The sequence below is a fragment of the Pecten maximus genome, chromosome 10 (assembly GCF_902652985.1).
Source record: "Pecten maximus chromosome 10, xPecMax1.1, whole genome shotgun sequence".
Classification (NCBI taxonomy): domain Eukaryota; kingdom Metazoa; phylum Mollusca; class Bivalvia; order Pectinida; family Pectinidae; genus Pecten; species Pecten maximus.
The window spans coordinates 7963607-7985889 of record NC_047024.1 but is presented as its reverse complement, the minus strand read 5'-3'; the positions used below and the strand labels follow the sequence as shown (position 1 = coordinate 7985889).

At 36.4% G+C, this 22283-nt stretch overlaps 3 protein-coding genes across 6 annotated transcripts in view; 1 reads left to right on the top strand and 2 right to left on the bottom strand.

The window, feature by feature from the left end:
- LOC117336766 (carbohydrate sulfotransferase 9-like) overlaps positions 1-20130 on the bottom strand; it is a 50411-nt gene extending 30281 nt beyond the window's left edge. For 2 of the 4 annotated variants that reach the window (XM_033897401.1, XM_033897402.1), the window contains exon 1: positions 19612-20129. In XM_033897401.1, coding sequence (XP_033753292.1) covers positions 19612-19705 — 94 coding nt within the window. In that variant the 5' untranslated portion in view covers positions 19706-20129. Of the gene's footprint in view, positions 1-19611 lie in introns of all 4 variants that reach the window. The other 2 variants (XM_033897399.1, XM_033897403.1) reach the window with 2 other exon arrangements.
- On the top strand, positions 10607-12816 carry LOC117336768 (myb/SANT-like DNA-binding domain-containing protein 4). Its single transcript, XM_033897405.1, has 2 exons — positions 10607-11798; positions 12268-12816. The coding sequence occupies exon 1, from the start codon at positions 10920-10922 to the stop codon at positions 11796-11798; it is 879 nt and encodes a 292-aa protein (XP_033753296.1). The 5' UTR covers positions 10607-10919; the 3' UTR covers positions 12268-12816.
- Positions 12915-14378, bottom strand: LOC117336767 (putative nuclease HARBI1). Its single transcript, XM_033897404.1, has one exon. The coding sequence runs from the start codon at positions 14035-14037 to the stop codon at positions 12985-12987; it is 1053 nt and encodes a 350-aa protein (XP_033753295.1). The 5' UTR covers positions 14038-14378; the 3' UTR covers positions 12915-12984.
- Positions 20131-22283: the final 2153 nt, after the last annotated feature.

The window sequence follows — 22283 nt, the reverse complement described above, 5'->3', positions numbered from 1 at the left end:
TTGCGTTTATTAATCTGCCGAGCCTTTTTTCACTGCGTTTATGCTAATTTATTCGCAGTCAGAGTTTCCTAAGCTCAAGAAGCTTAATGGAGATATGTATCGGGAGGTGCTGGCGGGATATATATTACCCCCTCCTTACTAGGCCTACACCTGTTGCTGTGCCTGACGACAAGTCATCTATAGTCTGTTTCGATTTTAATATCTTTGTGCAGATTATGGTTATATCCTTACATTTGTTACTATTTGATAATGATTATAATAGACGGCAATATTTAAACGGTATTATGTGTCTTTAAAAACCTGATTTTACCGGTACAATATATACATATATCTAGTTACAAATCAGTGATACGAGCTCTAACGAGAGACATGTTGTTCCCTCCTACCAGCTCAACAGCAGGTGATACCATGCAATGCATACTAATCCGATATTTACGATACCTGGCTATATCGGCTATCGCCGAGAGCCAAAAACGCATGGAACATAATTCTACATCGCATGCTACGAAAAAAAATGAATTTCGCCTGTTAAAAAACATATAGCTTATTATCATCGGTACGACAGAAAATCGAATGAAACGTCGCCTTCATTAATGTGAACATGAATTGACCAGATGTGAACGTGTGCATCTGATAAGCATGATGCAAGATGTCAAGAAATACGCAAGCGATAGAGGACCATACTATATTTGACAATTTCGTTGTTGATAAAGCTTCCTCTCTGTCATATGCCTATCATATTTAACGTCTAAATATATATTTGACACTAACCACGCAGTGAAAACAACCTACAAAGATGATATGTGTATGTGTGCATGTGAGTATAGGAGAAATAACTGTTTTCCGGAACACCTCGGAATTTTTCATTCAGAAACATTGTGTCATATGTTTTGTCACTTAGACAGTTTAGGAGGTATTTGTTTCTGAACAATCAGAAGTCAAATGAAAATGTCTATCCATCGTTTCACGATAATCACTGATCATATTTGGATAAAGCACATTTTAATGTAAATTACACTCGTGTTCACATTTGAATTTATGCATTTCTAGCTAGAAATTTAGGTCAGCGTTTTGGCTTGTGGGATATCATCCGGCGCATAATTAATTGGTTTCGATTTTCATTGGACTGAAAGAAGTATTGTCAAAGGAAGAATGAAAATGTAAATAAAATAGCACAGAATGTTTTCAAAAAGCATCGATTCATTAATGATATACTTAGAGCTCCCTTTATAAATGAACTAGATATTGAAAGATGTATTGACAAAGTTAGCTCCTTTTTATTTGATATGTGTTAACCAATGTGTGACGTTTTTTTTATTTCTAAATCACATTAAACTAATAAAGGTCAAAGGAAGAAATCAAAATTGAAAGGTGATAAACCTTGGTTCAATATTCAGTTGATGAAGAAATACAGAGAATATAGAAACGCTTTTTATAATTTTTAAAGTTCGGAAAAGTGAGAGTAATTATTTAACACTTAAAGAGAGAAAAGACAGATTACAAAACAATATGAGAAAAGAATTAAAAGAGAATATCAGAGACAAGAGGCCAGGTTGATATAATTATATAATGACTAAGAAAACATAATCCAAAACTCTTTTTTTATGAATTCTTAGGCAATCGGCGATCGAACACATACAGTTGTAGTACGAAATTTCAATTGATGATTTCTTCCACCATTTTAAAAAATCTCACGGGTCAAAGTAACACAGAGTTTGGTTTGTTTGTTTTTGTTTAACGTCCTATTAACAGCCAGGGTCATTTAAGGACGTGCCAGGTTTTGGAGATGGGAGGAAAGCCGGAGTACCCGGAGAAAAACCACCGGCCTACAGTCAGTACCTAGCAACTGCCCCACGTAGGTTTCGAACTTGCAACCCAGTGGTGGAGGGCTAGTGATAAAGTGTCGGGACACCTTAATCACTCGGCCACCGCGACCCCTACACAGTAACACAGAGAGTGAGCAAGGTGTAAGTAATACTGACGATGATGAAAACAATATGTCTTGTGTATTTGATGAATTGGATGTAGATATCACAGAACAAGAATTGTTATTGGTTATACGTAAAATGAAAAGAAACAAAAGTTGTGACGAGGATAAAATACTTAATTAACTTTTGATTGATTGTAAGGATATACTTCCTTCATTTTTTATTAAACATTTTAATTCTATTTTTCGTTCGGGGATATTTCCAGAGATTTGTTCTACTGGTTTTAGTACACCTGTTTTCAATAAAGGTGATGCTGACAATACAAATAACTACAGAGGTATTACTCTTGTAAGTTGTTATTTACATCCATACAGAATGAGCGTGAAATAAAGTGGAGTAATGAAAATGATATCATAACAGATGCTTAATTTGGCTTCAGACCTGGTCATTCTACCATTGATGCAATATTTGTACTCCAAACTCTAATTAATATTAGTGTTTATATAAAAAGTTGGACGGTTATACTGCTGATTTGTCGATTACAAGAAAGACTTTGATCTTATTGAACGATCTCAATTATGGTGTAAACTAATAAGACAGGGTGTGAGGGGGAAAATGTTACGAGTCATTCAATCATTATTATAATTCAGTTAAATCTTGTGTGAAACATAACGGTTATTATATACAAGAACTCCACGGAAGTGGTGTGTCGCCTGCGCTGTATGTTGGGTGATTACGAAGAAAGTGAAACAATTTAAACGAAAAGGAAAGCTCTTATTTTTGGTGTGTGTTTGAAGCTCATAAAACATTTTGTACTCTAGACAATAATGCTCATATGTGACGGTAACTATTCATATATACAAAACAGGTTTAATACACATGAATATGTAAACAGTGTACATGTATTGGTAAGGAAGGTCTGTATGAAGTTTGAGCTTGATCAGCCCAAAGAAACTTGAGTTATGACAGGGAAACTAATTTTCTATTTTTTTGTAACAGTGACCTTGACTTTTGATCTTCGGGTCTGAAAAGCAATTCTATGCAAGCCCTTTAGGTAAGGAAAGTCTATGAAGTTTGGGTTTGATTGAGTTATGGCCGACATAATCTCCTGCTTTCGAAGGAGACGAAATAAAAAGTTTGTTTATACACATATAGAAAACTTAATCCTCTAATGTACGCTTTGCTTGACAAAGGAAACAGACGTTTTCGATAAGGAAACGATAAGATCAAATGACAGTTGGATATGAAACATACAAGTCGAATTAGATAAATTAGGATTAACTAATCTTTGGAACGATATGACATGCAATGATAGAATGGCTTATGAAATTATTGAGAATAAAATTTACGAAGTTTATCGTCAAGAACGTTTGTCAAAAATACAAGTAATTCCAATGAGGTTTCTTTACAGACATCTGACAGATACTTTTAACCTACAATTTGATTTAACCTATTAGTCGTTCTTACAGAAAGAATACATCACGTCTTAGACTCAGTTCATACCATCTAATTATTGAACAGTGAAGGTAGAGAGGCCGCCAGAGATACCTTAGGCTGCGTGAAGTATGTAATTCTAATGACATTGAAGATTAATTTCATTTTCTTCTGAAGTGCAACTGTTATACTGATTTAAGGCAACATTATATCAGGTCATATTATTGCAGAATCCCAGTCGTTTAAAGTTGATTCTTCTGTTAAATACCCGGAATATTGGAGAATTAAATAAGTTCGAAAAATATATATCTTTGTGTTTCAAACGCCGAAGTAATCATATATAACTGTGCCTTAAGAGACGTTGATACAAACGAACACACCAGATCTGTACTTTCATTTGAATTATAAGTAATATGAGTTTAAAGACATGTCGAATGGTTGAGATTGTACATATAACAGTACTTCCTAGCTACCCATTAGTGGTCCTTATTAACACGCAGGGGAATCACGTGATCTGAAGATATGAATTCAAAATGGTGGCCACCAGTGTAGAAAGCATAAAATGAGGTAAGACACTGAAAATACTCATTACATAGGCTTTTCATTGTAGCGAGCATATGCTATACTATAATTTAGACATATCCATACCTCATGTATGCTGGAACAGTCCGTAGTTTTCCGCAACATTCTGACCAAAATTTTGAATCGAATTCGTCAGTGGAATCCTTTCGATTCGAAATTTTGGTCAGAATGTTACGGATAACTACAAACTGTCCCAGCACACATGATGTATGGATATGTCTAAATTATAGTATAACATATGCTCGCTACAATGAAAAGCCTATGTAATGAGTATTTTCAATATCTTACCTCATTTTCTGCACTAGCGGCCGCCATTTTGAATTCGTATCTTCTGACCACGCGATACCCCACGTGATTAAGCTAATGTGAATCAATATGTAAAATTGTATATGTATGTAACTGAAGTAAAAAGTGGCATTATTTACCGTTTCTATGGTACTAGTATATTGTGTATGTGTTTCATTGAAATATATTTTATATGTATATATAACGTGTTGATTGATCAAATGGTATGATTGTCCAACACTATCTGTACTATTGTATTATTGTATATGTATATGTCTACTCCCCAATGTGTCAAACTGTCTTGTAACACAAGGAAAAAAAGACACTGAATCTTTCCTAATTGATGTGATCTGCAGTACCCCAAAAGAAAACAAAATCTGCAACCTGCCAATTGCTGGCTGTTTTTTTTTTTTGTTTTTTGTTTTTTATCTCTGCGTCTGTAAATGAGACAACCATTGTCCTTCCCATTTTTTTGAAGGACAGTATAATACAATGTCGATTACCGTTAATTACTGCTAATTTTTCTTCCTTGTCCTTTTTTATTCGGTATAAACAAACACCACATGTTACTGATTTAACCATTGTCAACAGATTATGAAGACGTTTATATGCATTATATAATCAATTGGTTCACTACCTACCATATCAATGTATGTCTCCTGTCGACGTGGCAGATTCTTTACACTGTACTTTAAACAGATACGGGGTGATTCATTAATGGTAATTTCTTTTACCAACCAAAACTTTCTATCTCAACATTTTATCTTTAATACTAATAGTAAATATAACTTTACCTATTGAAAATATCTATATACCTCAAAATAAAATTATCTAAATGGCTGTGGGAATTAAAATATATAGAAAAAAGGAGGACCAGTCGAACACCGAACCTTGCTGTTGCTACTCCGGTTTTTTTTGCATTTTTCAATGTGTGTTATAGATTAAAGGTTTGTATTCTGAAACTCATTTTTAAACGTTTCTATATTTATTCATTTTTTTTATTTAGATTAGGTCGAAACAGGCCTATGCGTCATGCCTCTTTATCGTCAATATCTTGTCAATTACGCTAATGCCGATGAAAATAAATTACTGTACGGTATTTGATTCGTTTACACGTAGTCATTCATAGATTCAGAGACCGGTCAAACACTTAAAGAGCATAACAGACAAGTTTGAAATACTACAATAAACGAAGGGCAATAACCCTATCAAAAAAATCTAATCCAAATGCCATTCAGGAAACTATAACTACATGACATGATGATTGAAAAAAAATCTCCAGATAAGCTACACATTGTGTTATTCATACTGCAAGCCGTACACGGCTACCATATATTTGCACGCGCGATATCTTACGCTTGTGATGGTTTTGTTGCATAATTGATGACTGTGAATGCTTAATAATGTCAGAAATAACCTTATTATCGTGTAAAATCTAATTTCTATTAATCTCGAGCATACAAATACATGTATACGGTAGTCTTGTACGACTTTTTGGTATGAACGAGGTAATCTATTATACGTAGCTTGGTAAACAAAATGGCTGCTTTTTCACCCAAAACACAGAGTAGGATAACCGAATGATTACGTAGATAGGTACCCACGAACTAAATAAAATAAGTTTTTTGCAAGAAGCTGTCTGATTTGCTTACCCCTATTTTACCGAACCAATCAGACAGCTCCTTGCAAAAACCTGGTTTGAAAACAAAGGCACTTTCGTCTCACAGAACAGACGATCACTGCTTCAGAAATATACGGAGACAAACTTATGTCTTTTACCGGTAAAACACACGTGGCCCATGTTTGGGACGTTACCGAGCCAACTGTTAGTTGATAAAGTGATAGATGTAACTACAAAATGTGAAAAAAAATCCTATTTTCTAATATTTTAGGAGGATGTTCGAACGAATTTTCGAGGATCTCAAACGGAAGCTGAGTACCGTTATATATAGTACATATCGAGGATTATTTCACCTCTGGTGTTAAATACCAGATACAAGTGCCTATGGTTTATCTCAAAGTTGAACGATCAAGCTCGACTGTTGTGACTTCAGGTTCACCCTAGAGATCTGTATAGTACTGTTTTCGTTTGGTAGAAACATCATTTGTTATATAATATCATTTTTAATGGTTGCATATTGTTGATGACATATTTAAAAAAAGTAATCCAGGGACCGAAAAAGGCGACTGCATTTTTATCTGATAAGGACAAGCTCTAGAGTGGAGCGACGCGGGCTCTTACGATTCTATCCAGGAAAGTATATATCAGTGTTGTAATGGTAAATATAATATTTACTATAGGATAACGCATCGGGAGAGGTGTATAATGGAAAGGGTCTGTGTTAGTATTGTTTTAGGGGTCTAAAGTCCTCACAACTATGAGGATGGGTGTCAAGGAGATACATATTGAGGAAATAAAACGACAGGAATGCAGAGCCGTGAGAAAAAAGGACATACATGATGGCATTGCCTTTGAAGATCGTATATTTGCACAAATTAAAAAAGGCAATTTTATGTAGTATATATTATGCATGTTTAAGCCTATGAATGCCATGCGACACTGATTACGTAACGTAAATATACCGATCATTGAAATGCTAGAACAGTTCTAAGGGTAGGAAACAAAACACGTGATCTTTTATATCCGGATGGCATGGGGCTAAAAATACTAATATTACAAACACCGACACATGTTTACAGAGAAATATGATAGAGGTGCTTTTTAACGAGATAACCAGCAACATCTACATGCATGATAGCAGAGCATCGTATACTAAAGACGCGATAGGATGAATATCAAAGCAAAAGATTCGAGGTCAAACAAATGGTCCATATACCTCAACGGTCACATGAGTTCTGATATATAAATACAAAATACAAATGGTATTTGGTAAAGAACCATTACAAGACTATTTGATTCATGAATATCCGGGTCTTATAGAAGAAATATCGGAATCGGTGGCAATAACAAGGATTGTTTATAGATGGTGGACACCTGCAGACAGACAACGATCGAAAGGAAGTTCGAACAGCCCACTACAGACAACGATTGAAAGGAAGTTCGAACAGCCCACTACAGACTACGAACGAAAGGAAGTTCGAATAGCCCACTACAGACTACGAACGAAAGGAAGTTCGAATAGCCCACTACAGACTACGATTGAAAGGAAGTTCGAACAGCCCACTACAGACTACGAACGAAAGGAAGTTCGAATAGCCCACTACAGACTACGATCGAAAGGAAGTTCGAACAGCCCACTACAGACTACGATCGAAAGGAAGTTCGAACAGCCCACTACAGACTTCGATCGAAAGGAAGTTCGAACAGCCCACTACAGACTACGATCGAAAGGAAGTTCGAACAGCCCACTACAGACTACGAACGAAAGGAAGTTCGAATAGCCCACTACAGACTACGATTGAAAGGAAGTTCGAACAGCCCACTACAGACTACGAACGAAAGGAAGTTCGAATAGCCCACTACAGACTACGATCGAAAGGAAGTTCGAACAGCCCACTACAGACTACGATCGAAAGGAAGTTCGAACAGCCCACTACAGACTACGAACGAAAGGAAGTTCGAATAGCCCACTACAGACTACGAACGAAAGGAAGTTCGAACAGCCCACTACAGACTACGATCGAAAGGAAGTTCGAATAGCCCACTACAGACTACGATCGAAAGGAAGTTCGAACAGCCCACTACAGACTACGATCGAAAGGAAGTTCGAATAGCCCACTATATAGCTATCTGATGGGCTAAAAACTAAACTAAAATTAACAAAAAATGCTGTCACCTTTTCACAGTCGATTTTTTTAATGACAATATGGTAATCTAGTTAAACTACAGATCGTCATTATACATTATTTCATGACGTAGTGAACGTTTATAATCATCTGTATTTAATCTGATTGACAATATGGGTTTCATTTTCACGATACAGGTTATTTCCATAGTGTGGTAACTTGTAATATACTGAATTATTCTTCGAGAAACATTTTAAGGGTTAATATAAATTGTGTGGATGTTCACATTCCATATTGATAATAATTAAAATCTTTGAAAAACGCACCATATAAGAAATTTCCCAGCAACCAATTTGGAATCACATATATATATTGTAATAATGATTTTGCGTTATTCGTCCCCGAATTCTATAGAAGGAAAACAGTTGACGGGGTCGGAACAGGGATACGTCAATACAGTATATTAAGCCCCTACAATTGAGAAATTTCATATTGCATTTCTCAAGTCATTACTTGGACTCAAATCAACGAAAAATGCTATTTTGTACATTAAACTTGAAAAATATCCCTTATACATGTATATATCAAGAAAAGGTAGAAGTTTTGAATATACCTGCACCCTTGGATCCTAATTTACGGTAGTTAAAACTGCATTTTATTTAATAACTTTCATTTAACGATATACAGATCCCTAATTTAAAACAGGAACTTTCAACTGTCGGTCTTTGATATATGTTTGAAGAAACTGGTAACTGTTCCCATCAATTTAATAGTAATATATTTAAACAACAAATGTTTTATGAAAGTTAATTTATCACCTAAAGGATTTTATACCAGAATCTAGTTGAGAGTATTAAACTTCAGCCTAACCTTTATTAACCGGTTGATTTTAATGATCAAAAACTTATTTCAAAGATTCGTTTATCTGCACATGATCTAGCTATTGAACGTGGAAGATAAAAAAGATATTCCAAAGATAGAAAGAAAGTGAAGTTTATGTAATGAAAATGATATAGAAGACGAATACCATTTTATGTTTAAATGTAAGTGTTACACAGACAGACATTCGTATTAATTTGATTAAACCATATTATTTCAAAATCCTAATATGTTTAAACATATCCAGTTACTCAAAACAGAAAATATAAAGAACATAACAATTAAGGAAAATATATATCAGTAACAAATAAACGTAGATAGATTTGTAATGATTCTTATAAGAATATATTCATTCTTAATGAGTGTTTCCATTCTGTACCTACTTGTAAAGTATCTTATAAAAATAGCTTATTACATTGATAGTATCTTAATTGTTATTGTTCTTGGCATTAAGGGTTATTTTTGTTGAATGTAAATGAATGTGACGACAGTAAGAACTATTTTGAAGAATGAAATATTAATTTGCTAAGAGTTGATGCCTTTGTACTTAATGTACATATAATTAACTTGAATCGTATGACATTCACTCTAGTTGTACTGTACGGCATTGACAGGGAGTTTACATTAGGCCATTGTGATCATGATGTTAACATCAGATTATGAAGGCATTGTGATCATGATGTTAACATGATTATGAAGTCATAAATGGGTATTCACTTAATGTTTCTATAAACACCCATATGAAATCTTAGAGGAGTCTAAAAAGTACTTTCTGTCAATTATTAATATCACCTTCAATTGTCGGCCATTTTATTTTATTTAGGCAGAAGCAGCCCCAAAATTAAATGGACATAACGAAGGAGCAAAGAAAACCTACATACATATATAATAAATAGGAAGTCTGAGAGAAAATCTTGATGATGGTGTATCAAAAACATTCTGTGCGTTAACCGTTCTGCTGAAAATGATACAGCCTATTAATATAAGCCGATACCTTTTTTTCCAATCCTACTGACAGGGGTAATTGTATTGTGATGTAGTGTGAATTTGAATACAACATTGTTTAAACTAATAAAAGCAAAATTCCTCATCTCAGACAACACCGTGTCACCCATTATGAGTCATGACCCCGTGTCAAACACAACCGGGGTACGTAACAGTAAACCCGTATATATACCGTACGTGTGTAGATAGTTATCAGTTGTAATCTCTAAGTCTAATGCAACAGAGATTCTTTTGATTTGTAGCAGGCCGGGTTTTAATTGTAAATACTGTACATAGTTGTATGGTCGCCTTCTAGCTTCGGGCTAGCGGGGAATTTCCCTTTAGCTCAGTCGGTAGAGCGGCGGACAAGTGGCTGGCTGCATACTACTACTCCTTGAACTTTTACAGATTGAACAGCTCATTAAACTAGAGGGTCTCAACACGAACTCTAACCAAAGCCAGGTGAAAAATACAAATTGACAGCAGAGACTTACATGAATATATCCAAATTCTGTGATAACCTCCTCCGGTCAGAGAGACCTAGATACTGCTTTAAATATCCATGATGTGATATGATCAGTCCACTTATTTCGCCTGAAAGTGTCCGTACACCTGTCACTTAAATCTACCACGGTTCAATTGGCCTGACGGGTACTGGTCAGTACCGGTGTGTTTTTGTTTGCGGCTATATATAGCTAATGAAACCTAACGAGGCCTCTGTAAGTAGCCACGTTAATCAACATATACATGTATGAGAGTTCTGGGGCCAGTAACTAGAAAAATGTATTTAAGTTTGGAATTAAGGGAGCGGTAAGATCAAACAAAGTATTCGATAAGTGGGTAACTAAAAGCCTCTTTATCGCATTCTTAAACCTTTCGCATGTCTCACTTAGGGCTCTCTTTAGTAAGGTCACACTTAACTAAGAATACGTGGAATCCGGAATCTCCGCCTTCGTTTTTTTGACTGAGTTACCTGTCGAGTCAAGCAAACGTTTTAATCGATTATAAAAATATAACAAAGCATCCTTTTGACACTGTCTTACTTTCGTTTTGTAACATAAACAAAAGCAGACGACAAAAATGGAGAAATCAAGCAACAGTAAGCGGCCGCGAAAACCGAATTTCTCGCTCTCAGAGCTTGAAATTTTAGTAGAAGAAGTAAGTAAAAACAGGGATGTATTAATGGGGAAGTTTACAGACAGTATTACAAACGAAAAAAAGAAGAGAATCTGGACATTGATAGCAACAAAGATCAACGCCTCATCCCAGGCATGCAGGTCCATGGATGACGTAAAGAAGAAGTGGCAAGATTGGTCAAGTAGCGTAAAGGGAAAGGCCAGTAAATATGAAAAAGAGAGAAACAGAACAGGCAGTGGACAAATGACGGAACCGGCACTGACACCACTAGAAGAGAAAGTCTTGGCCGTGCTTGGAGTGACAGCTGTAGAAGGGATAGCAACTGAAATGGCAGATACTTTTATTGAAAGGTCAGTAGAAACAGATGTAGAGAGGGTTGAATCTACCGAATCACAAGACGTCAATGTTTCTGCTATTAGTACTGAAGACGCTCAAATAGAAATCGAACGAATTTGGGATAGATCAATAAATGCAGTGATAGAACGAAACAACGATGTGCCAAGTGTGTCAAATTCGCCCTCCTCCACACCAAGCACTAGTCAGAGTACGCAACCAGTTTCATCATGTGGCAGCAAAAAGCGAAAACTAACACGTGACTTTACTGATGATGAGTCAAAGATATATGCATTGGAAAAGGAAAAGATTAATATTGAAAAACAAAGATTAGAAATAGAAAAGGAACGACTAAAGATAGAAAAATCAAGGCAACAATGTGAACAACAAATCCTAAATGTCTTACAACGATATCTTGGTGCAAACTATGACGAACAGCAGTTCCAAACAGATGATGAGGATGTTCCATTCACATTTACATGTCTTTAAGTAAGTGCAATAGGAATAAACGATAACTTGTATAAAACTTCCACAAAAAATGGAGAAAAGAAATTGCCTAAAGAATTATCACTTGCCCTTTTGAATTTAGATCGTAACCGACACATACACATTGCATGTATATTGAAATAAAGCTGGCGTGTTTATGTTATATGAGATAAAAAATACAATTAACATTTTGAGTCTGTTTTGATCAATAACAAATTTAATATTCAGAGTCATACATAGCAATCCATGACAAAATAAAACTTTACTCAATCTAATGACCTTACGTTGATCTTCATTCAATGTCATATACTAGTAAGTTAACTTTGTATAACTATTTATCAGAAACAAATTACGTTTTAATTATGCCTATATTCAGCCTCAAATAACCACTTAGAAAAACTGCCCTGTGAATAAAATGGTATTATATATACATGTATATATGTTCAAATGTTATGCATTTTTGTCATTTTAGGTCCAGAGAAAAATGTTCTCAATATGTTTATGGAGAAAACCTGATGGATCACTGGTTAAATAAGAAACCTATGCAAGGAGAAAAAGATTTGGCAGTGTTCTTAGTAGATGCTGACAGCCCGTGCACTACACGAATGGTGACACCATTATCCAGTTTTTCATCACCTGGTTCATTGAACTCAGTTTTTGGTAGCAGTCTTGTGTCGTTAGGTTCTCGGGAGATTCAAGTATCGCCCCATTGTACTTTATTGTTTGAAGAATTCCATCATAAAGTTATGTTTCTGTTATCTCAAGCAGCATTTGATCCAGAACAGATTTCTGATGACGTTTTGTTTTTGTAATATCTTCATTAGACTGATGACTGAGTTGATCTGATTATGCACAAGTGCATAAAGAAATACAAGAAATACTCAACAATTGTAACCCTTCTAGTCAAGTTTATTTTGGACATTTATGTTCTGTTAACATTGTTTGCTCAGGAATCAATTAATAGACAATGTACCTTTTATGTAATGTATATTGTTCCAAGGACAATCACTAGTTTTTCATTTTTACAATGTTATTTTTTTATGAATGATTGAAACCAAACGGTTTGATTGTTATTAAAACGTTATGCAAATGTTTATTAAAAAACGTTATGTAAAGAATTATAATTGGTTTAACTTTTCCTTAGTTCTTTTCGTGATATTCCAGAACATCATTAATTTTCACACAAAGATTACTCTGAATGTTCAAACACAGTTGCTATGACGTTTTCCCTAGCTGCAATTCCTGACGCTGAATCCGGTTGGCCCTGTACTTGGGTATCTTCATCTTGACTGGCTTCATCATCTCCATCATCATCATCGAGATCTTCACAGGGCAGTCGTTTTTGCATGCATATATTGTGCAATATTGCTGTCGACATGATAACTCTGATTGATCGTTCAGGGGACAATGTAAGACCTTTGAATATGCATCTAAACCTCATTTTCCATATCCCAAATGTTCTCTCAATGACACAGCGAGTGGTTCGGTGTGCTTTGTTGTACCTCCTGTCAGCAGGTGAGACTGGGGTTAATTTTGGGGTCATAGGCCATGGTCTGAGACCATAGCCACTATCTCCAAGAAGATAGCCATTACATATTTGACCTGTCTCAAAAGCATTACATAGTCCACAGTTATTCCAGATAAAAGAATCATGGGTAGATCCGGGCCATTTAGCGACAACATTAAGGAATCTAAAGTCAGCATCACAAATCCCTTGAATGTTTAGAGAATGAAATCCCTTTCTACACACATACAGGTGTTCCTCATCTGATGGGGTGTGGATTGGAATCAAACTGCCGTCTACAGCCCCAAGAACATTGGGAAATCCACGAATGTTGAAGAAATTCTGCTTAACTTTTACTTGTTCCCGATCGGTCAAAGGGAATTTGATGTATGATCTTGCATGTCGTGAAAGGATCATCGATACATCTCGTATAGCACGAGATACAGCCATCTTGCTGACACCGTGCGCATCCCCAATTACGGACATGTAGCTCCCACTGGCGTAATACCGCAAAGCAATCATCGTTTGTAAAGAGACTGGGAGAGCCATGTTCCTCTTTGTGTACCTTGAGATATCATTTTGCAGTAATTCGCAAAGTTCAAATACAGACTGTCTATCTAGCCGATAATTCTTTATGATTGCCTGATCACTTAAAAAATCCAATGGATTTTGGCGATCTCTGAACAACCTCCGCGGTATACCACGGTTTTCCTCTCTGAGCATCAAAATCAGTGCCATAATTCCTTCTTGCTGGCAGGAATATGTACTAAGAGAGGTTTAGAGACGGTCATGTGCAGCCTTAGTCTAAGTGGACATTTTTAGCTTAAGTTCAGAATGTAGTTACGCCCTTAATCCTCTAAGAAAGGTGTAAGATTACATTACGGAGACCTTAGAGTTTACGAGCGCTTCTAGTTATCCCAACTTTGGAAGGGAACGCAAAGAGAGAGATAAGTAGACGTGTACAGTTAATCTTAAAATGTACCGTTATAATTGTCTACGATAGCTTTCAGTTACGCCCTTAGTATTTAAGAGAGTGATAAGTTGGTCTTATGTCTTAAGAGAGCTTCTTGCTACTGGCCCCAGGACTGGACATTAATAGCCAGAGTCCTTTGGGGTGACATCGTTTGCGCGATAAACGTTAAAATATTGGAAACGCAATTCTAAAATTCAATGTTATAACACTTGTTATAATGACATCAATGTTAATGTACCAGTAAAGGGTGATATAATGTACCAGTTAAGGACGATATAATGTACCAGTAAAGGGTCATATAATGTACCAGTAAAGGGTGCTACAATGTACCAGTTAAGGGTGATATAATGTACCAGTAAAGGGTCATATAATGTACCAGTTAAGGGTGATATAATGTACCAGTTAAGGGTGCTACAATGTACCAGTTAAGGGTGATATAATGTACCAGTTAAGGGTGATATAATGTACCAGTTAAGGGTGATATAATGTACCAGTTAAGGGTCATATAATGTACCAGTAAAGGGTGCTACAATGTACCAGTAAAGGGTGATAGAATGTACCAGTAAAGGGTGATAGAATGTACCAGTAAAGGGTGCTACAATGTACCAGTAAAGGGTGATAGAATGTACCAGTAAAGGGTGATAGAATGTACCAGTAAAGGGTGATAGAATGTACCAGTAAAGGGTCATACAATGTACCAGTAAAGGGTGATACAATGTACCAGTAAAGGGTCATACAATGTACCAGTAAAGGGTCATACAATGTACCAGTAAAGGGTGATACAATGTACCAGTTAAGGGTCATATAATGTACCAGTAAAGGTTCATACAATGTACCAGTAAAGGGTCATACAATGTACCAGTAAAGGGTCATACAATGTACCAGTAAAGGGTAATATAATGTACCAGTAAAGGGTGATACAATGTACCAGTAAAGGGTGATATAATGTACCAGTTAAGGGTGATACAATGTACCAGTTAAGGGTGATACAATGTACCACTAAAGGGTCATATAATGTACCAGTAAAGGGTGCTACAATGTACCGATAAAGGGTCATATAATGTACCAGTAAAGGGTGATACAATGTACCAGTAAAGGGTGATATAATGTACCAGTTAAGGGTGATATAATGTACCAGTAACGGGTGATATAATGTACCAGTTAAGGGTGATATAATGTACCAGTAAAGGGTCATACAATGTACCAGTTAAGGGTCATATAATGTACCAGTAAAGGGTGATACAATGTACCAGTAAAGGGTGATATAATGTACCAGTTAAGGGTCATACAATGTACCAGTAAAGGGTCATATAATGTACCAGTAAAGGGTGGGACAATGTACCAGTAAAGGGTGATATAATGTACCAGTTAAGGGTGATACAATGTACCAGTTAAGGGTGATACAATGTACCACTAAAGGGTCATATAATGTACCAGTAAAGGGTGCTACAATGTACCGATAAAGGGTCATATAATGTACCAGTAAAGGGTGATACAATGTACCAGTTAAGAGTGATACAATGTACCAGTAAAGGGTGATACAATGTACCAGTTAAGGGTGATACAATGTACCAGTTAAGAGTGATACAATGTACCAGTAAAGGGTCATATAATGTACCAGTAAAGGGTGCTACAATGTACCGATAAAGGGTCATATAATGTACCAGTAAAGGGTGATATAATGTACCAGTTAAGGGTGATATAATGTACCAGTACCAGTAAAGGGTGATACAATGTACCAGTAAAGGGTCATACAATGTACCAGTAAAGGGTCATACAATGTACCAGTAAAGGGTAATACAATGTACCAGTAAAGGGTCATACAATGTACCAGTAAAGGGTCATACAATGTACCAGTAAAGGGTCATACAGTGTACCAGTAAAGGGTCATACAATGTACCAGTAAAGGGTCATACAATGTACCAGTAAAGGGTCATACAATGTACCAGTAAAGGGTAATATAATGTACCAGTAAAGGGTCATATAATGTACCAGTAAAGGGTGCTACAATGTACCAGTAAAGGGTCATATAATGTACCAGTAAAGGGTGATAGAATGTACCAGTAAAGGGTCATACAATGTACCAGTAAAGGGTAATATAATGTACCAGTAAAGGGTGATACAATGTACCAGTAAAGGGTCATATAATGTACCAGTAAAGGGTGCTACAATGTACCAGTAAAAGGTCATATAATGTACCAGTAAAGGGTGATACAATGTACCAGTAAAGGGTGGGACAATGTACCAGTAAAGGGTGGGACAATGTACCAGTAAAGGGTCATACAGTGTACCAGTAAAGGGTGATATAATGTACCAGTAAAGGGTGATACAATGTACCAGTTAAGGGTGATACAATGTACCAGTAAAGGGTGGGACAATGTACCAGTAAAGGGTGATATAATGTACCAGTAAAGGGTCATATAATGTACCAGTAAAGGGTGATACAATGTACCAGTAAAGGGTGATACAATGTACCAGTAAAGGGTGATAGAATGTACCAGTAAAGGGTCATACAATGTACCAGTAAAGGGTGATATAATGTACCAGTAAAGGGGGATATAATGTACCAGTAAAGGGTCATATAATGTACCAGTAAAGGGTGATATAATGTACCAGTAAAGGGTCATATAATGTACCAGTAAAGGGTCATACAGTGTACCAGTAAAGGGGGATACAATGTACCAGTAAAGGGTCATATAATGTACCAGTAAAGGGTGATACAATGTACCAGTAAAGGGTGATATAATGTACCAGTAAAGGGTGCTACAATGTACCAGTAAAAGGTCATATAATGTACCAGTAAAGGGTGCTACAATGTACCAGTAAAGGGTCATATAATGTACCAGTAAAGGGTGATAGAATGTACCAGTAAAGGGTCATATAATGTACCAGTAAAGGGTCATATAATGTACCAGTAAAGGGTGATACAATGTACCAGTAAAGGGTCATATAATGTACCAGTAAAGGGTGCTACAATGTACCAGTAAAAGGTCATATAATGTACCAGTAAAGGGTGATAGAATGTACCAGTAAAGGGTAATATAATGTACCAGTAAAGGGTGCTACAATGTACCAGTAAAGGGTCATACAATGTACCAGTAAAGGGTGGGACAATGTACCAGTAAAGGGTCATACAGTGTACCAGTAAAGGGTCATACAGTGTACCAGTAAAGGGTCATACAATGTACCAGTAAAGGTTGATACAATGTACCAGTAAAGGTTGATACAATGTACCAGTAAAGGGTCATACAGTGTACCAGTAAAGGGTCATACAGTGTACCAGTTAAGGATGATACAATATACCAGTAAAGGGTCATACAGTGTACCAGTAAAGGGTCATACAGTGTACCAGTAAAGGGTGGGACAATGTACCAGTAAAGGTTGATACAATGTACCAGTAAAGGGTGATACAATGTACCAGTAAAGGGTCATACAGTGTACCAGTAAAGGGTCATACAGTGTACCAGTTAAGGATGATACAATATACCAGTAAAGGGTCATACAGTGTACCAGTAAAGGGTCATACAGTGTACCAGTAAAGGGTGGGACAATGTACCAGTAAAGGTTGATACAATGTACCAGTAAAGGGTGATACAATGTACCAGTAAAGGGTCATACAGTGTACCAGTAAAGGGTCATACAATGTACCAGTAAAGGGTCATACAATGTACCAGTAAAGGGTCATACAGTGTACCAGTAAAGGGTCATACAGTGTACCAGTAAAGGGTCATACAATGTACCAGTACCAGTTAAGGGTGGGACAATGTACCAGTATCACTAAATGGAACTGTCAGCAACAGGGATCTTCTATGTGACACCTCATCGGAACCGAAAACCGCATGGTCAACACGTGGTTAGAGAAGACAGATACCTTAAACTGTACAATTAAAGCAGCTAACGTCTCCGTTGTGTCTCGGTGATGCGACCCCATGGAATTTCGGATATACCGTAAAGTAGTCTATATACGGCACAATCTAAAGGGAAAGACGACGCGATCATTCCATCTTGTGATGAACACCAGAATCACGACCTACTGTCCGAGAAGGGAAGGAACAAGGTCATGAAGAGAACTCTGTGGAACAGGAAAACTGAGGAGGAGCCAAAGAATCATATCATTGTATTATTGTATTCATATTAGTCTCTTGTCGCAGAAACAAAATTCAAATCAAAATATATAACGTCTTATTATTTGTCCAGTCAAAACCAGGGACATACAAATGTACATAACGTCCAATTATAACGAATAAACACATAACAGACATATCACCGAATCATCACAGAATAGTACGACTTGTGTTATTACTGTTCTACCGTGTAACGACTTCAAATAAAACTTGATTTGATGCTATTTCAGAAAACCTGTCAAATTTGACTTCAACACCAATATTATTTATCAAATAAATTTGAATTAAAATATATTGTGTCACCAAATATTATGAATACGTAACGGCTGAATCAGCATGTATGTTTGGAGGATTTCCTAGACCATGGTCCTAAAACACAACGCAACCCAAACGTATCACAGTATAATAATTAGTATATAATCATTTTGATATCACACCTCTAATCAACCCTCGAGTCCTGATACCGGCCTTCAGGTAGAGAGTCGCCATCGTTAATGTATACGCAGTAACGTTAACACTAATAAACAAACCAAAATACAGAAGCGGTGCCATCCGGACATTTGAGAGGGGTTGTTATGTCACCAACGCCGACATTTTTAAAGAATTCAAACTTGTGGAAACTTTAGATTGATTACATACAAAAAGAGTATTATCATTAGTAAAGGCATGGTCAAGCACGACACACGTACAATGTACAGATATCGGAACATATACGTCCGTGTACCGTGAGTCCTCCACCCACGGCCACATTGGGTATTTGTACCTGTAACGTGACACAACAGTGTGTTGTCAAACACCCCGGCAATGTTCCTCCTAGGAACCTTATACCGTTTTGCAGGCCTAGTCACACCGTTTTGTAAGGTAAAAGTTAACAGAACATGTCGAGAGTGACGTCATCCAGTTATACTGTCTCACTACACATAGTCCCGCTACAACATCGAGAACATTTACTAAATCAACGCAATAAAAAAACATTGTCTCGTAATCCTCGCCTGGTGTATTTGACTCTAACCAGTGTATTTACATTACGTATAGGAAACTACCCTCTGTACTTTGCCATATAAGGAATATCTGTGGCCCCTGTGCTAGTATTACATGGGTAAGTGGTCATGAGAGTAACTTTAACTTGTACCCCAAAAGTAGTGGAAATTGTTCTCTGATTACAACATGGAATTAACCTTCCGTTTATAAATAGCATGTATAATAATAGCTTACCTTGTCCAACATGTATAGTGGTGAGTAATCCAACTATGAATAAAACCACGATGGAAAGCAGAGTCACAAACACTTTCTTCACAGATAGCGACATTTTTTAGCTTCGCATTAAGTCAAATAGGGTCGCTTTCGTGAATTTTAACGAAATACTAGAAGACTCCAAGTTGCGTGCGTAGCTCTCTTCGATACGGTTGGCTGATTCCGCTTCTGGCAGTACACCGTTTCAACAAGACTGGAGGTGTGCCGTCAATCGATTTCAGGTATAACCCGAGAACATAATGTTGACATTGGCGTATTATATAAATGAACTCTTTGTATCCGAGCTGCGCGTCACACATTTACAGACTATCTAAGGGTAGAATTACTGTGGAATTCCATGCTGTACTAGTACTCATTATGTCCATTTCATGAACGATTTAGTTTAATCCTAACTGACCTGTTTAGGCCCATGATCCGTCACGACCATACGTGTCCACTGCGGTCAGTTGGAGGTCTGCGGGCGTCAGGAACATATGTTAGGTGTAATTACCACTGAAGTGGCAGACACCATTGCAAAATGGCACCAAATATAAAGTTCCGTGCAGCTTTATAATTTAGGTACTATTTATAGCATGACTGTGTAACCTAATAAGTCGCGTACAGCGTTGAATACAATATACATATGTACCTACCTTTTTTCGTATACCTTTGTATTAGACAGTTGCATGCTTCCTCCTTGTCGGGTGTTCTATGAGAACAGTTTTACCTTACGGCTAATTATCCTACTTCAAGTTCAAGTTCAGGGTTCGTTGTATTAAAGTGTCACATGTGATCAGAACCTTGTTGTTTACAAGATAAACTGGGAGAGATTAGCCATTCATGAAACGCTGATTGGAAGCGTTGGATCTAGATATCTAGATACTATTATGAAAGACCAAGTACATTCAAATTTAATACACTTTTTAATTTTGTAGTAGACGATGAATTTAAATCACTTGTGAAATTAATTAAAGAAATAAGTATACGACTCAACAATATTTAAGATAATCTCTTGCTTAACAAATGTATCGATGTATTATATCATATGTCCTGTACAAATTTTGTATGTATATAATTCTCTACACTTTATATGTTTATGAGAATAAATATTGTCATTGTCATTGTCATTGTCATTACACCTGTAAATGTAAATGTATTGTTTAATCTTAAAATTGGAGGAATTAAATAGAATAGTAAAAATAAAAATAACAATGTGAAAATTTAACTTATATTTAGTCATAAAAGCATAAGTCGTGGACTTCAACACCCTTCCATTCACTTAATTAGTGATAAATGAAATCTATTTTAGTGATAATTGATGTCAATGGGAATATTCTTGGTATTGGAAATCATATAAGCAATGCGTACGCAGCTAAATTGTAATACATGGTGTAATGTGATAATGAAAGACGAGCAATCGCGAGCTCCCTATCACTGTATAAGGAGGGAGACGTTACCAGTAGTCTGACCTCCCTTCTAACCGACAATGGTAAAGAATAATTTCATTTATTATTATATTCCATAATAGATATTTTACAAATTTACACATTTTTGAAAGTTTGACCCCTTTTGACCCCAGCCCTAGAGCCACGGGTATCTTTGAGCAAGGAAGGTTCATGCATATTTTTTTCCAAAAAAGACGCGTAAAATTTTTATAAGAAATCGGAAATGTCCGCTGTGGACGGATAATGGAAAAGAAGAAGCAATAGACCTTTTAATATTTCCTGAACCCGACAAATATTGCATTTATAAACACGAAATTTGAGCAAGCAATTATTTTGTTTTTTGAATAAGATCTTGTAAACACTAACAGCATGAATTTGAAATGAAGGGAAGTAACTCTAATAGATCACAACGCATAGTGTAGTGTATAGGTTCCCAACCTACGGTCCATATCCTATCTAGTCCCTATGAGTAAGCAAGGAGAAACAAAGGAACATTGATAATCATTTTGATATATATATATATATTATTTTTCTAAAGTTTAATGTATCCGGGAGACAGTTCATTCTAAAAATATGCACATAAATCTAAGTTACGATAAGAAAGCAGGGGTCATACGAAAATCGTCAAACGGAACGTATACTTGAAAAAAAAAACCAAAAAAAATCTGCAATCTACAGACCCATAAAGCCTGGAATCAAATCCTCAACCAAGATGGAAGGGTCCTAATGTGCGCGATCAAATTTGTGACATTCATTGTCTTTAGTCCTCTTTCGAATATCTTGATTATCAGCTCACTATCATCAGATGGTGGGCTATTCAAATCGCCTTAGATCCGTACTTGTGGTCAGTTCGTAAACATGTTTGTAATATCCTCCTCCTTGGAGGGGGGGGGGGGGGGGGGGGGGGGGGGGGGGGGGGGGGGGGGGGGGCAACATTCAAATATTGTTTTGGACATAAAATTGGAGGAAAAACGAAGCTGATAAAATATTTTAATTTAGCTTTAACTAGACTGACTTTAACTGATAACTTAAACTTCACATCTCGATTATTCCGCATAGCCCATATAATATAACCCCTGCTTAGCAACCGAAAGGTTACAGTTATCCCTATATATATTATAAGTAATTTATCAACACTGTGGGCGGCCTTTATATTTTCATTTTCGATTTTGGAATCGAACTCCAGCCACCCAAGTGAAAGACTAGTGT